This window comes from Alligator mississippiensis, chromosome 8, assembly GCF_030867095.1.
Source record: "Alligator mississippiensis isolate rAllMis1 chromosome 8, rAllMis1, whole genome shotgun sequence".
In the NCBI taxonomy this organism is placed as follows: Eukaryota; Metazoa; Chordata; order Crocodylia; family Alligatoridae; genus Alligator; species Alligator mississippiensis.
Genome location: NC_081831.1, coordinates 40,039,563 through 40,055,953, shown reverse-complemented (window position 1 = coordinate 40,055,953; position 16,391 = coordinate 40,039,563). Strand labels below are relative to the sequence as shown.

The following is a 16,391-nucleotide window of genomic DNA, read 5'->3' as shown; positions in this document are numbered from 1 at the left end:
AAGTCCAATCAACATGTCATTTAAAAAGGTGACATCTCCCCCTTGCTCTCCATGCTGTTACCACTCAGGATGCCTCTGCTGAGTGCTGACCATGGATGTTTCTCCTTTTCCCTTCCAAACAGCCTGACTGTTAGATCAGCTCTCGCTATCCCCCTTCTCTTTCCTATCACAAACCCAGGGGAGAAAGGCTTTTTCTGAGCAAGAAACCTGCCTCACATGCAGCTTCAGTATGCCAGAGGACACAGGCAATATTCCATCCTTCAGAAGCATAAAAAGTCATCCCCATGCCAGCATCACTCCCTGAGAGCCAGTGCTTCCCCATTGCTAAGGGTTGCTTATGCTTTGCAAAAGAAGAGGCAAGAGGCAGGGGACCTGATGCAGGTTTTTCTGTACATAAGTGTTTTTGACACCACAGCCTGTTGCTTATAATAAAACAGAAATCAGAAAGAGCAGCCAGAATACACACCCAAAGGCAAAATCCCTCGGCTTAAAAAAAGGAGCTGTCTGGTCCCAAGGATGGGGAGGCAGACAGCCAGGGGGTCCAAGGGGTGGGGCTACAACTGCCCTGGCTGGGAAGAAACACAACACAAAGAAAAAAAATCCACCCAACATTCCCACTGCTGGGCAGAGGAGAGCCAGAAAACAGATTGTCCAGTCCTTAGAGTCCTTGTTAGCACCTGTACAATAAAACTGTACCATCTACATACAGCGGCGCAGCCCTGCTCCGCTCCTGTCGGGGGCAGGCACCTGCCACCTCCAGCCAGCTCTCTCCAGTAGAACTGCTCCTATAAAACAGAAGAAAGGGATGTGTGCAGGGTGGGAATGTAAGGGCCTGTTTGGTGCAGACACATCACGTGGGGAGGACATGGGCCATCTGCAGTGTAGGCCTCAAGGATAGAAAGTGTCTGGAGCCCCCGCTGCCTTGGGCTTAGAAGCTGCTCAGAATCCTGGGCTGCAGCTGGCTCTTGTAAAGCAGCTCAAGGGAATCCAGAGACAAGTAGCATGAGTGAAATGTATGAACCAGCCTGGGGGGTGGCTTGGGGAGCCTGAAACATAGGGGTGAGGAGGGGAAGGCATGGCTCTCAGCTGGCCTCATTGATGAATGGCCCCAGCAGAAGCCAGCTCCAAAACTGGTAGGGGGAGTGGCAGCCCACAAGACCCATTGCTCAACTTGGTGCCAGTTGTGAGAGCTGGTCCCTTCGATATCATGACTTGCCAGGTCTGTAGTCTGGGAAGTATCTGCTCTTAGAAGAGCAGGATCCTCTGGGAGTGTGGGGGGGGGGGGGGGGGGGACAGGATCTGAGGAAGCCCTCTTCCCATAGCCCAGGGCTCACATCATCACAGTGATACAGACTCAGCAGAAACAAAGAAAACATTACAAATTAAATACTAATTAAATAAATACTATGGAAGACATTGGGAAGGGGAGGGCAGACAGAAAGAGATGTGGTTCCATAGGGCAGGGTGGTTGGGGCAGGGCTGGGCAGAAGCACCCACTACCACTCACTTCAGTAGAGCCTGTAGCTGGTTATCTAGCCAGGAACCCAGCTAGTACAGCCCAGTGGGTGGGGCCCAGCTTCTTGCCCTAGCTGGAAGGGGCTAGCAGAGAGCTGCATTTGCTGCTGCTGCTCATCACAAAGAGACCCAGGGAAATCCTTGGAGATCAGTGGCATCTCTCCCCATTTAGAGCTTAGGCGTCAGAAGGAAAGGAAAACGAATTGGCCAAAGACTCCAAGTCCCTGCTGCTGGCATTGAGAAGGCTGCTTCCCACTGGTCCATATTATTGCCTCATGATGCAGTCTAATGCAGGGAAAGATTCATTCCCCGTCAGCTGCTCCAGGCCTGGTACTCCAACACTGAGCCCAACAGCTGCAGCAGCTCAGGCTCATATCGCACCAGCTCCACTGTCTCTGCAGCACCCTGAGCAAGTGGCTCTGGGGTCTCCTGCAACTCTTCCTGGGCCAGCACCTGGCTGAGGGACACCTGCCGCTGGAACTCCAGCTTGGGCAGGGTGGCGATTTCAAAGTGCGGGAAGCGAGCCTGAAAGATGCGGGAAGAAAGCTTCAGCCTCTTGAGAACATCAGAGAAGAGAAACCAGTTGCAGGGCCTGTAAGGGCAGGAAGAGACATGTTAAAAGAATGAATTCTGCACCCCCCTTTCAACCCCAACAATGTCAGGGCCTAGGCTTTCTAGTTTGAAAAGCCAGGCCTGATCTCAACCCCATGGGTGTAGCCCTCCGCAGGTACAAGAAGCCACTAGCTAAGCTACCTGCGTGCAGGTACACTTTGTAACCAAATGCCCTTGGGGCAGTCACATGCCAGCCCGTGCCCCATCATGCCTCCCTGCTACAAGCAAACCTAGAGAATCCAAAAAGGAGAAGGACAAGTACCCCAAGTCCCACCTTCCTAGTGCTACCAAAACTGTTCCCTGCTCATCTTCAAATCCATATGTCCTCACTCCCAGGGTCCAGTACCCACCTCACCCTTCCCAGAAAGGAGGAGTTCACTGCACACTCCCATGTCACAAAGCCCCAAGGAATAATCCTGCATATTGGTTTTCATGTAGTTGGGACTTGCTGCTTCTGCATTCACCTGATAAAGAAAATGCAGCCTCCCCCAACAGACAATCTAGAACAGGTTCTCTCTCTGTATAAGCCATTGGCAGTACTGGCAAAACACTGTGCCAAAAGGATGAAACTTACAAGTCAGAAGCCCAAGATTCTGGTGACCAAATTCCACAGAACAGCTCCCTGCCCAGAGTGCCTCACACACTCCTTCAGCTGCTCACCAAGCTCTACGGTGGCTTAAAGAAACTATCTGCTCAGAAAGCACAGCTCTCTCTGGGCATTTGGTCCCTGCAGTTAGTCAGAGCCTCTAAGATTCCTCTTATGGGAGTTGCAAAGTGCCCCTCCGCAGTGGGCCCTTTTGGTTAATTCTCATTGATGCTCCCTATGAAATCATGAGTGATCAAGAATCCAGAAGCCATAGACGGTAAATCTTGTTAGCCAGTAGTGGCTGTCCCGAAATGTCATCAGCTTCTCATGGCACTTTCCTCTGCTAACCACTATATGGGCTGAGACTCAGTCAAGGCCCTTCCCAAACTGTTACTGACTGTTTTACCCTGTATGCATTTGATAAATAACGTCTGCAGCAGTTGTCACGGGTCAGTGGGGCTTGTGCCCTTTGTGGTTTGTTTATGATGCATCAGCAGAGCCTAAAATGTCTCCCTCTTCCCCACACATGGGTTTTCATTTCTGCTTTCTTTTAAACATGAGCAATTAAGAACTGTTAAGGCAGAAAGGCATTAGGATGACAGAAGAATTAGCAAAACAGTGAAGTTACAAAACTTCAGAAACTGAAAGCTGAAAAACTGAAAATGAGGTATTTTTCACTTTTGTAATAATAATGATGATAATAAAAATCACACCATAATTAAATAGGTTTAGAAGCTGGTTTATTCTAATTCTTGCAAACCTCAAGCATGGACACTCAAGCTAAGGCCCTAGGGCTCAGATCAGCATCAAGAGTGTCTATACCTGAGGCCTTCAACATTCAGCTATTTCAGAGTTCAACTCATTCTAGTAATTGATACAACCTGTTGTGTGCAGAAAGCAAAGAAAAAAGAACATAAATCCCCCACATTCCAGCCCTTCCTTTACCTTATAAAGTAAGTGGACATCACAGCAGGAGAGGCCTAATTTTTTTTAAATATCCTTTTTAGGTCAGTGCTAATTAAAAGTCAAAGAAAAACAAGCAACAGTTCTACAGCATCTCATTCAGGCATTGCAAATGGATGGAGCCTTGGAGTATCTCATTCCCAGCTTCTACCCCAATCTGGGCTCCAAAATGAGTATGCTGCATGTGTCAGATTTACTTGCATCCAAACTACCAAAATCAGCTTTTGCCCAAGTGGAAGTTAAACATTAAATGTGGCCACTTGTAAGTGCTCCTGCATCAGCAGTAACCCACTGGGTGATGAGCCATACAGTGGGATTTGGAGTTGAAGTATTCTTCTACACAGCCATCTATCCTATGCATGAATGTATGCCCATTCAAGCAGCTAGGAATGTGTAAGTGTGTAAAGATTTGCATTCTTCTAAGAAGGAGGGAAGAGGAGTGCTCATTTCTACATTCTTAATCTTGCATGTCTTTTTTTTCAGTTTAAGCAAAACAGGCCTCCTGCTGGCAGTCAGAGAATGTTTCAGTGGAGTTCTTTTCACCACCACCGATAGCCTGAGAATATCAAAGTGTTCTACATTATGTTGTGATTCTTCAGTCAAGGAGAACTTACTGCTGAGCAAGAATTTAGTGGCCTGAATATCTCATTCACCTCAGTGGAGCACAATCACAACCAAAACTCAAAATGATGGCCAACACTCACCTTGTCAGTAAATTTAATGTTGATAATTTTAACAGACACCCACCCAGCTAATGTGCTTATCTCATAGTCTCAGATTATCTTCCCCAGTGCCACAAGCTACCATCAGTGCTTTCTAGTCATCTCTGATGACTTTGGAAGTCTAGTTGTTTGACAAGTGCACAAGCGATGATGAAGAGACTCCAGGACTCATGCTGCAAAATTGTCTAGTTTGCCACAGACAGACAGGACCTTGACTATAAAAGATACCTAGTTGCATCTATAACTAAGGAGCCTTCACTGACCCCCCAGAGTTGGTGCAGTCTGTGGTGCACAAGACCCCTCCACAAACTTTTAGGTGATATATTGGCTGCATTTTACAGAGGGAGAAATAGAAGCTAAGTGTTCAGAGGCCTGGTTTGCACTAGAATGCTTTGCCTCCCCTCCCCCATGGCTACCAATAAGGCCACTTCAAGTTTACTGTCAGTTCTGGCACTCCCACCAATGGAGCAAGCACTGTGTTTGTAGCTCAGAGCGTAATTAGAATGTGAGGTACTTAAGGAGGAAAAAGAGCAGCAGCCCAGCGTGGTGTCTACATAATTGTTGCTGGTACAACCACAGTTGGATACAAACAGTGACAAGTGCCACAACAGAGGAAAAACCCAGGACAAGTTTCCTGGTGTATGCAAGGCCTAGGTACTGCTGTTTGGCAAAAGTTGAAGACAGAAACTCAAACCCACAGTGAATTTTGGTCTTACTGGCATCATTCATTCTTTTATAAACCCCTGCCTTATTTCCTTTCTAAATCATATAGTGCATACCTTTTGATTCTCTTGTATGGAATTCTCCCATTCCACATGACAGCTTTCTCTCTGTTCTTGCCTTGGCTTTTTCCATCTCTACAATGCCCCTCTGGAGAGCAGGGAACCAAACTTAAAGACCCAAACTGGATAAATAAAGACAGCCTCTGTGCCAGGGGTGGGCAATTATTTTGGGTGGAGGGCCATTTAACAAATTCTGGTGAGCTGTCGAGGGCCACACACACAAAATCTTTTAGAAGATATCATTTTAGCAAATTATAGATAAAAAACAAATCATATACTATCATATACTATCAAGCATCTCTTACAACATATTTTAATTTTATTTCAAAAAATATTTTTGTCCTGATTTGTTTTTTTAAGTAGTGTATATAGAGGTGATTGCATAACAGCTCAAAATAAAATGTTACTCTTGTATATTGTGTGCAGCAAGGTGGGGTCGGTGTGTGGGCGGCTGCTAGGTCCTGGGGGCCAGCTGGGGATGGAGAGGCAGGGGGTATGTGCAACAAACCTTGCCCAGGTGGTGCAGGTGCAGTCTGCCCTCTCCCCTTCCATCCAGCCCACGGCTGCCCCCATGGCACTCTGCATGGGCCTGAGCCCCGCCTGCTCCCACCCCGGCGCAGCCTGCACTGTGCTCCTACCCATGCCCACCAACCTCAGTCAGCACACACAGCTTTCTACTGGGGAGGCTCCCAGTGTGGCTGCAGCTGCCCAGGTATTGCTTGGCTCTCCCCCGCCTCCAGCAGCTCTTCCTCCTTCTCCTCCTCCTCCTGCACTGCTCCAGGTGGAGAGGAAGCTGCAGCTGGGCAGATCCTGCCCCAGTGTGCAGGGTGCCAGCTCTAGCTCCCAGCTGCCTTCCACCCATTTGGCAGCCCACAGGTGGCTGCTCATTGTGCCAAGCGGGCAGAGTGGGTGGAAAGCAGTTGGGAGCAGGAGCCCCATGTGCTCGGGCTGGAGCCACCTGGCTGCAGCTTCCCCTTCACCTGGAGCAGCGCAGCAGGGGCAGGAGGAGGAGGAGTTGCTGGAGGCAGAGGAAACTTAGCAGTACCCATGTGGCTACAGCCACACTGGGAGCAGCCCTGCCTGGAAGCTGTGTACTCTAGCCGGGGCTGCAGGACTGATGGGTGCTTGGTGCAGGCTTTCCCAAGCAGGAGCAGGCAGGGCTTGGCCCCATATGGAATGCCCCAGGCTGAATCCAATCAGTTGGTGGGTGCTCATCTGTCGGCCAGATCTAGCCTGCAGACCATATTTTGCCCACTCCTGCTCTACAGTAATCTCCACCCAACACTTAACAATGCCTGAACACTTATTTGCTTCTTTGATTTTGGGTTTACAATGCTGACATTTCCTCACGTCCACTTCCATAATGGAATAGCCCAGTACTATGCACCTTTATGAGACAGGACTTTAGTGGACAGTGCACCAGAATGGAAACCAAAAGACTTGAATTCTATTTCTGGCTCTGCCACTGACACACCAGGGACAACTCTCCATTCCTCTACCTCCTTATCTGTAAAACAGAGATAAGGGCATTTCCCCCAGTCAAGCACTCTGATATCTACAATGAAAAATGCAAGGTAAGTGCAATATATCAGCTATCTCTATTGTGTTTCTATAGTGTTTCTCAAATGCACTCAAGCACGCATCATCCATTGCTCAGTATATGGACATCCCATGTACCCTGCCTACTGTTCTCTCTGCCCCCTTAGAGGGCAGCATGGGATATTCTTGACCTCTCAGCTAACCAGGCAGGTGCATGTTCTCTGTTTCACTGACTTCCCCATTTCTCAATTAGATCAACTTCCCCCACCCTGGCCAGAAGTCCAGCAGTTCTTAATATTTTTAAACTTTAGAAAATGCCAGCTCTTAGTTTCCGTTCTCTTTTTGAGACAGCAAAGTGATTCTTGTGTTGTAAAGAACTCTGAAATACCGCAACAGGTCAAAATGGTACCTAAACTATGGATTCCTATTTGAAATGTCTGGGTTTGTCTTGTGAATCATATGCAAGTGTTTAAACACCTAACGGTACTAATATTGCATAACAATTGCAGCACCCTGGTTGAGAATCTGCTCCACTTTGTACATTTCTGCTTCCCAAATTTCTCGGTCCCAGAATCTGCTGTGCAAAGACTAAGTGACACTTACCCTCGGGAAACTGACACTTGGAGGTTGTAGCTGGGAAGCAGAGGCTTGTCTGAGAACTCAAACATGAATGTGTCAGAGTCTTCTTCTTCTTCTTCTTGATCCGAATTTCCAGGAGGATTGAGCAGAAGGTCGCAGCTAATCCCATCCTTTCCCTCTGAAAAAAGCAAAATTGGGTGTTGGCAACCCCCATGCTTTCACTCTAGCTGACACACATTTCCTTGGGAACTAGTGATGACATGGAGGGAGGGACAGAAAAAACTCCCAGCACCAGGAGTATAATTCAGGGCCCCTGCACAGCAATGCAGGCTGGGACAGCCACATTCTTACTGGGCTGAGAGCAAAAATAGGCAATAAAACATTTCACATGGTTCCATGAGCCTATGAGTGGCTTTATCTGCCTGATTATGATTTGGCCACTATGAGATCAATGGAGCCTGCATTGTCATAGTTTCATAGTTGGTAGGGTCAGAAGGGACCTGAGCAGATCATCAAGTCTGACCCCCTGCCATGGCAGGAAAGAATACTGGGGTTCATCCAGCCTCCTTTTAAAGACCCCCAGGGTAGAAGCCAGCACCACTTCTCTTGGAAGCTGGTTCCAGATCCTAGCCGCCCTGACAGTGACGTAGCGCTGAACACTGTAGGGGGGTCTCACACTTTCTTTTACCCCAGCATCTAGGTAAATAAGAAGCTGGTTCCCCTTCCCCCAGGGCCGGATTAACCCTTTAGTGGGCCCAAACACACTCGTGAGCCCCTACTTAATACTGTATATTTATTTTACTTTATTTTCACTCAGTAATTACAACATATAAAATAAGCACAACTGGGCCCCTTCTTCACTTAGGGCCCTAGGTATGTGCCTAGTTTGTCTATGTGTTAATTTGGTCCTGCCCTCCCCTCTTCAAGGAAGGCCCAAGACTGTTCAAACTAGGGATGTGAACAGTTAAACAATTAATTGTTTAACCAATAAACCCAGTGATAACCAGTTCTAGCTAACTGGTTATCATTTAGCATGGGGCGGGGTGCAGTTCAGCAGGGGAAAGGTGGGGAGGGAAGCCGCATAGTGTTCCAACAGGAACCAGAAGGTGGCAGGACAGGCGGGAGGGAGGGAGGAGTGAGGATGAGAGGGAAAGGGGGAACTAGTACCTATAGCTAGGCTCCATGGACCCCAGTGCAGCTGCTTGCAGCCTCTCCGCCCCCTGCCACAAGGCCTGGCAGGGTAAGGTGGAGGTAAGGGGGTGCAGGGTGGTTCCCCGGGGCCTGCAACTCAGCCCCATAGTGCACCCTGTCCCATCCACATCCGGGCCCAGAGCACTGTACCTTGCTTATTGTGAGGCGCAGCCTTGGAGAGCTATGGCCCTGGGGAGTCACTGACCCCGCCATACCTCAGAGGGCTTGAAACACCCTGCTGGAGCCAGGCAGAACAGCCCCACCTGGGCCAATCTGGGGGTTGCCATACTGATTAACCATTTGATCACTGTAATTACAACCGGTTAAACAGATATTTTTTAAATTGGTATTTACATCCCTAATTCAAAGCAATAATCTCTTCTATCCAGAGCCTATCCTCTCCAGACCCAATTAGGTCAGGTCCACTAGATTCCACCTGAGCCTCTTGCCCAGTTCCATATCTCGGGCTGCAGGGGCTGGTTTGTTTCAGACTGCTGGATACTCTGCATGCAGAGCTCCTTTGGCAACTCCATTCTGTGGTTCAGTTTTGATAAGGAAAGAATGGTTCCTTACCTTACAGGTTTTTCAAGATATTTTTTCTACATGGACCCCACTCTTGGTCCCACATAAACATTTGGCTAGCAGTGACCATAATAGCCACATATATACCCAAGCCTACTCCCTCCAATGACTCTCCTAAAGGCAAAAAGGACCTGTTGGCAGGAAGCATCACTAAGGTGCTTCACCACCCATTACACTAAAGCAGAGGTAGGCAAAATACAGCCCTTGGGCTGGATTCAGCTCGCCAACCCATTCTATCCAGCCTGCAGGGCCCCTCCAAAAAACAATTATAACCAGTCCATGGCTGCCCCTGTCATGTGCCACTGGACCAGGCAGGCTCTGTGCAGCACTCCTGCTGGGAGCCCCATGTGGAAGCACCAAATGTGGTAGCAGGCAACTGGCCAGCTGGTAAGTGGGAGGGGAGCTCCTACCTGCAAGAAGTGGGGGTGATGCCCACCCCTGCACTAAAGAAATATGCATTTGTGGGGGAGGTGGTAGGCTACAGTGTGGACAAATATTCTTGAATAACATTGTAAAGAAACTCTCTTTTTTTTTTCTCCACATATAGACCTCTGTATTTATTACCTGAAGATACAAATAATCTGCTGCATAGTTCTGTCCTGCTGAGGTAATACGAGATAACATTTAAAGTAAGCAAAGCATAGAATTCAGAGTCTGCCAAGAATGAGTGAAGTTTAGTTAATCATATAAAACAATTAAGTGAAACTCTGATGCTACTTTAGGAAAAAAAATTAGGATGGAGAAGAAGAGTGCCTGTTCTTACAGAAGGTGGTATGGTCGTGTCATTGATGCTTGGATTTCTCTCTCTCTCTGGAGGTGATAGCCATCAAAAATGCTATCTTAGTTAGCAATTTAAAAGAATACAATAGAATGGCAACATTCAAGTCCCCAGGACAGAAAAAAATCCCTAAAAGATAAAAAAACGTGTTGCACCTTCAAAAGTGCTTACTGTAGAATTTAAAAAATCATATGGAGGATTGTCAGGCAGATTTGTTCCTAGGTGAACCTTCACAGAACTATCTGAGGGACCTGAATGTTCAGTGATAAACAGGTAATCCAGGCTAACAAGAATAGATGCATTTTCATGGTGAATATTATGGCAAAATCCCCTTGCTAAAACTAGTTTCTACCTAGTACTGTATATTGTTTTAGGTTTCCAGCTTAGAATGAAAATGTCCTATATCACAGAACAATCTCTCTCTCTCAGGCTCAGCCAGCCACTATCCAAGCTGTGAAATGCAGAAATGCTGGAATCATATATGGAAACAGACCTTGATCCTCCAATTCAACATCCAGAATGTCTGGGAGCTTGAAAAATTGCTAAATAGGTGGGTGTACTGCCTCTGTGTATTAAACCATCACATCCATGCCAGATTTTCTTCCTAAAGAAACTCAGTATTAGAGGGACTGTGAGTAAAAGCCAGTCTGAATTCCTAGAAACTGCACAACTACTAGTAGTTTGATCTGATGCTGAACACATCATTCCAATTCCCCTTAAAGGACAGGAGGGGAACTGCTCCTTCTTGTTCATTTAAGTAGTGTGTTGCTGTCAAAACTGTAGTACTGAAATTGTTGCTAAAGGTACTGGACATAGTAAAATCACAACTGGAAGCCTGGATTCCAGTATCAAGGGAGATATTGAAGCTATTGACAAAGGTAAAAATCAAACAGAGGAGATTCCAGCTCTGACGTTACTGTTGTCTCCAGATACGTTGGAAGTAGCTGGTGCCAAAAGAATCAGTACTGGATTAGAAACTGTTACTATAATTGTCTCCCCATCATGGCGTAGTATCTGAAGAACTGAGTAACATAGAACGTGGTACCCCAGTCACTAGTAAAAGTGTCTCAACTGAATTGGAACAGTGCTGAATAGCTAGCCTGATGGTCAGATTTGGTGTAGGCAGATTTATTGTAGCCAGCTGGTAAGATTTGGATGCTGGAGCCTGAAACTGACCTGTATGAGTAGTGAATTTTCACTTTCTTTTGAGCTGAGACCAGGGATGGTGATCAAACGGTCAGGTCTGTTTCAGAGCCCTTCTCTTTTCTCCAAGTAGGAGTCACTGGCTGATCCAAAGGACCTTTGATGAGGTGACTAGCTCTTTTTGAATCTGAAAAGAGCTAACCTCTGGAAATGAAACTGCAAGTACCTGGGAAACTAGCTGAATGCTATTTTGAAGAAACAAGAGCTTTTCACAAAAGGGTTTGGGATCAGATCTTCCCTTCATAGCACACTAACAAAAAAAATAAACAAGCAACTCCAGCTTTCTGAGTGCACCTCAAAGAACATTTTCATATTAATCATTTTTTATCTACCTGCCCCTTTCCTTAGCTGAGACACACGGATCATTCAGGATAAAAACAGACAACCAGCAAACTCAACACTTTACAGATGGACAAGTCTACTGTTTCACATTAAGTACCTGTGAATTACTCAAATTAACACTTTGCCTCAACAATCGTAACAATCAGGTCTAATTCAACTTAACTGACATTTAATCCTAGTGTGGTGTTTTGGTGCAAGTCATATTCCAGCCTAATCAGGGCCCTAATTAAACCAGTTGTCTGTTTTTAGCCTTAAAGGTATGGCTGCTTCACAAGCTGGAAAAGTCTTAAAGCCTGGAGACAAAGCCTCCATCACAGAGGTGATCTAGTCACTGATAACTCAGTACTGAGAAAAACTTTCTGAAGGACTAATGAGTTTCTTTTTTCCCCACTTTTTCCTGACAGTGGATTTAACAGATTACTACAAAGACTACCAGGAAACTAGTATTAAAAATAATAGCAAAGGTAATTGTAAGGTAGCAGTGGACCAAGAGGTGGGTCCCCTAAGAAGGAACTGAGTGGCACCTGGGGATCCTTTACATTTTAAGACCTCAGAGGGTTCATAAGCATCCAAATGCTTAGGGATGATCTTGCCTTGAGCGGGCAGCTGGACTACATGATCTTGTTAGGTCACTTCCAGTCCTACTTTCCTATGATCATATGAAATGGAGACCACTGACCAATAAATCCAATCTCATGCATGTGGGGAAGCATCTTATTTAAGCCAGAAGCTGGCAACATTTTGTAGCATGGGCCACTTCCCACCTGGCCTGCTCTGCTATAACCACCACTGGCACCTGCTCCCATCCAACCCCCAACTCTGCTTAGCCACTGAACAGGCAAAGCCTCCCCAGCTTCATGGGCCAGATCCAATTCATGGGGCATAGGATGGTAAGTCCTCGTGTAGACCAATACTCAAAGAAAAAGAAAGAAGAGTCAGGAACTAGGGGCTTCTTTATACAGTGAAGGGTGTGGAGTACTTCATATGCTCAATTCATGCTCTTTTTTTACCACATGGATCAGGAGGCAGTGGTACAAGTCTCACAAGTTTCAGATTGCCTGTTTGTTCTCATCACCATCCAACAGCTCCACTGTCTCTGCTCTGAAGAGGCAAATGGAAATGGGATTTACTGAACTCACCAAGTATAGAGCTGCTGTAGAAGTCCCATGCTGTTTGAGGGTCCCCATCAGTGCGACCTTGGAGATCTGAGAGGTAATCTGAAGGGAAAACAGTATAAGGCATCTCACACAGACCAGCTAGAACACAATACTATCACAGAATCATAGAAAAGTAGGGCTGGAAGGGACCTGAGGAAGTCACTTAGTCCAACTGCCTGCACAAGGCAGAATCATCCCTGTCTCAACTATCTTAGACACATTTGTATCTAACCTGCCCTTAACAACTTCCAAGGAGGGAGATTCCCACAACTGCTCTAGGTCATGGGTGTCAAACATATGGCTCACAAGCCGGTTCTGGCCAACAGAACTTCTCCACCTGACCCCCAGGCTATAGGCAAGCTAGGGAATTTGTAGGTGTGGCCAGGAGAGGGCGGGGCTTGCCATGGAATCTGAGGCTCCAGGGCTGTGGGACAGCCCTTGGCAGCAAGCTAGGGCTGTAAACCTTCACACTGTGGCTGTATGTCACATGGCCACTTGCCCTGCTGCCCCTGCCACTTGTGCTGCTTCTGCCTCATCATGTGACCACTTGCCTTACTGCTGGTGGCCCGGATGCAGACACCACTTGGTCGTGCACCACTTGCTGCAGACACTACTGTTGGTGGCCTTGCTGCAGACACCACTTGATCTGACTGAAGACATGGGGTGAGTTTGTAGACAACAGTCATCACAGCAGTGATTCCAAGCACACTTGAGAGTTTAGCTAAGGCCAGAGGTACACACAGGCACAGCTCAGCTGGCACCTTCCAGAACCAGAGGATTCTAAGAAGTACCTCATCAACTTGAATTAAGAAGGGGAAAAACTAGTAAAAAGCAGCTGGAGGCAACACCTGTTCTATCCCTTTATAGTCACCCTTCCTAACTGTTTTTCTCCCTTGCTGCTGCACAAGACCCACAAAAATTAGGGAAAAAGTGATGCTGAATCTACCAGATGGTGCACATACCAAACACAGTTCAATCCAATCTTTCAGCTACCGCATTCTGAAGCATTACTCCTAATAATGGCAGGTAAGCAAGTTTTCAGATAAAATGATTTTAGAATTGACAGCATCTCTTCTCAGCTGCAACAGTGTTAATGGGGTGTATTTGGTAGCCATGTTGGTCTGAGACAAAAAGAAATGCAAAACTCTAAAACTCTTGGTTCAGAGATGATACCTTTTATTAGACCAACTAAGAAATCACAAAAGATATTTTTTTGTGATTTCTTAGTTGGTCTAATAAAACTCTGAATCAAGGGTTTTAGAGTTTTGCATTTCTTCACAGTGTTAATGGAGCATTTGGGCTGCATATTAGAGCCAAGCTTTGCCAGCATTTGGGCTTAATACACATTGGCTTGGCCCCCTGGGAGTCTGCATTATACTGTCTTTAGTTACATGTTCTCAGTTTTTCATAGATGTCCCTGGATTGTGTACCTAAAACTGGAAAAGGAATTCTATACAGTAGAACTGGGATACACTGCTCATTTAGATAATGCAATCTGTCTGGGGGTTTATACAGCTGCAGCAAACAGCTGTGTGGGACCATGGCAGAGGTCCAGCTGAGCAGAGAAGAAGCGTCTTTAGAGGTAAAAGTCACAGCCAGCAGCAGTAGGGTAAGTCCTTAATTTGGCAAACTGATGTGAATTAAGCGGGTTGCGAATCACTGGAGATGAATGATCTGGGTTCTACTGCACTATATGTAATTATATGCTGTTTTCCAAGTCATTCAGTGATTAAAGCCTGGATTGTAAAGACATGGGCACCACGGACAGAGTTATACTTGCCCATTTCATCAGTGTGCTGGCATTTCCTGACTCTTAATGCCTAACTGTGGCCCTGAATATAGATGTGAGTTTTTATATTTGACACCACCTGCTTGAAAAATATTTAATCTCTGGGAGGGGGGAGGGGAGGTGACTGATCTCAGTGTTAGTCTTTAGGATGCCCCAAGGTTCAGCACTTACCACTAAGGAAGCGTTTCATCACTTCACTAGTAGCCAGTTTCATGGCTGTCTGCCCGGAGTAGGTAGCAAGAGTGGGATCAGCACCATATGAGAGTAGAAGCCACATGGTTTCCAGGTTGTCGTTTGCCACTGCATCATGCACAGGCCTGGTGAGGGAAGAAAGTGTTAGCAAAAGATGAAGAGAGCTGAAGAGTTCATAGATCAAATAACCTACGTCCTGCCAGATGGCACTGCTGCCTCAAGCCAGCTTAACACCACTTCCTGAAAGACTCCCAACTCTGCTGCCCTGGCTCTACGATCTCCTGTCTTGCCCCCGTCGTTCTGGGTTAACAGTGCTGAAAGCCACCTTGCCTTGTGCCATCCTGAGCACTGCAGTTCACATTGGCTCCATGTTCCAGCAGAATGTGCAGGATATCAATCCAGCCTCGTGCGCAGGCTTCATGCAAGGCAGTGTAGCCAGCATTATCACGGTGGTTCACATCACTGCTCTTCTTCTGGAGGCAGTATAGCACCACATCCTGGAGAAATAAACACCGGAGAGGCCTGGTTACAGATAAACCAAAAGGAAGGGGCCTGGGCCACTCAGACTTACAGTAGTGAACAAGGAGGAGACAGCAGTAATCTTCAGAGACATCCTCTGATCCAGCACTCACCTTGTAACCAAGCCGTGCCGCTCGCTGAAGGAGAGTCTCCCCAGCGTTCTTGTTCACAATCAGCCGCCGAGCTTCAGGAGGGACATGCTGGGACACAGGTAGTTCAGAGGAGCTCTCTGGGCTGACCCGCTGTGACTTACAGAGTGACCAGAGCTCTGGGGACTTTTTCAAAGAGCGCAGCTTGGGCTGATTCCATCGCCCTTTCACCTAGAAAACAAAGGATGAAAGAAGCTTCTTCAGCATAGTTGGACAAGGCTGGCCACAGGAACCATTTGCCCTGCGCATGGTGAGCTGGCGGAGACAGACATAACATCTGAAGTGCTTCAAAAAGCAGTTGGTCTAATAAAAGGTATCATTTTGGAACCAAGAGTTCTAGTTTTTTGTACGTCTTTTTGTCACACGGCTACCAAATACACCCCTCAAAAAGCAGCTGCTCTTTGAAACACTTAAAAATGGAATGCTTCAGCTGCACACAGAGGTACAGCCTCTGCTGTGTTGGAGTGCTTGAAAATCACTCCAGCTGCATGCAGCCGTGTCCTCTCCAGCCAGGGTGTGGCAGAGGGCTGCTGCACCCTGCAAGACCCCATCCATGAACACTGTGCAATGAAGCCTCCACTCTGCAGTGGAGCCTCCACTCTGCAGTGGAGCCACCTGTCAATGAGTGCTCTCTTCTGCATGCTGTTTCCACTTTACTGGAGCACCTCCCCCATGAACTGGGAGACAGGAACCTCAATGCCCCCACACCTACTCTTGGACTTTCTCAAGTCCTACATGGAGTGGGATGAGGGACACTGTGGGAGAGAAAATGCGGATCATGCAGGAGAGCACTCATTGATCAATGGCTCACTCAATTTCTGTGAGCACTCTGCAGCCCCAGCCTCTTGAGGGGAAGCAGAGCCCGCTGTCAGTGAGTAATCTCCATGCTCTCTCTGCCCTCTCTCCCAGAGCACCTTTTTCATCAAACCGAGAGAGAAACAGAGGACAAGAGGCCTCTGGTCTCCCAGTTGGGGGATTTACTTGTTCCAGTGGTGGTGTGGGGGAGTCAGGAGGCACGGAGACCAGAGGCAGAGCACACAGGAGAGCACTCATTGACAGCCTGCCTTGCTCTTCTCACTTTCCTCTGAGCAAAGGAGGGGAGGAAGAAGCAGAGCATTGTGGGATGCTGAAAGACTAAGCCATTCTATCATGCTCTGTAGAGTGTGTACACGTAATAGGAAGTGTTTCAAA

The 16,391-nt window shown here is 47.1% G+C and overlaps 1 protein-coding gene across 3 annotated transcripts in view; it reads right to left on the bottom strand.

The window, feature by feature from the left end:
- Positions 1-371: 371 nt before the first annotated feature.
- The window catches only part of BCORL1 (BCL6 corepressor like 1), a 45,091-nt gene continuing 29,071 nt past the window's right edge, over positions 372-16,391 (bottom strand). For 2 of the 3 annotated variants that reach the window (XM_059732679.1, XM_059732680.1), the window contains exons 9-14: positions 15,165-15,371; positions 14,863-15,029; positions 14,512-14,657; positions 12,534-12,611; positions 7,323-7,476; positions 372-2,107 (exon numbers count right to left, since the gene is read on the bottom strand). In XM_059732679.1, coding sequence (XP_059588662.1) covers positions 1,828-2,107; positions 7,323-7,476; positions 12,534-12,611; positions 14,512-14,657; positions 14,863-15,029; positions 15,165-15,371 — 1,032 coding nt within the window. In that variant the 3' untranslated portion in view covers positions 372-1,827. The other variant, XM_059732681.1, reaches the window with a different exon arrangement.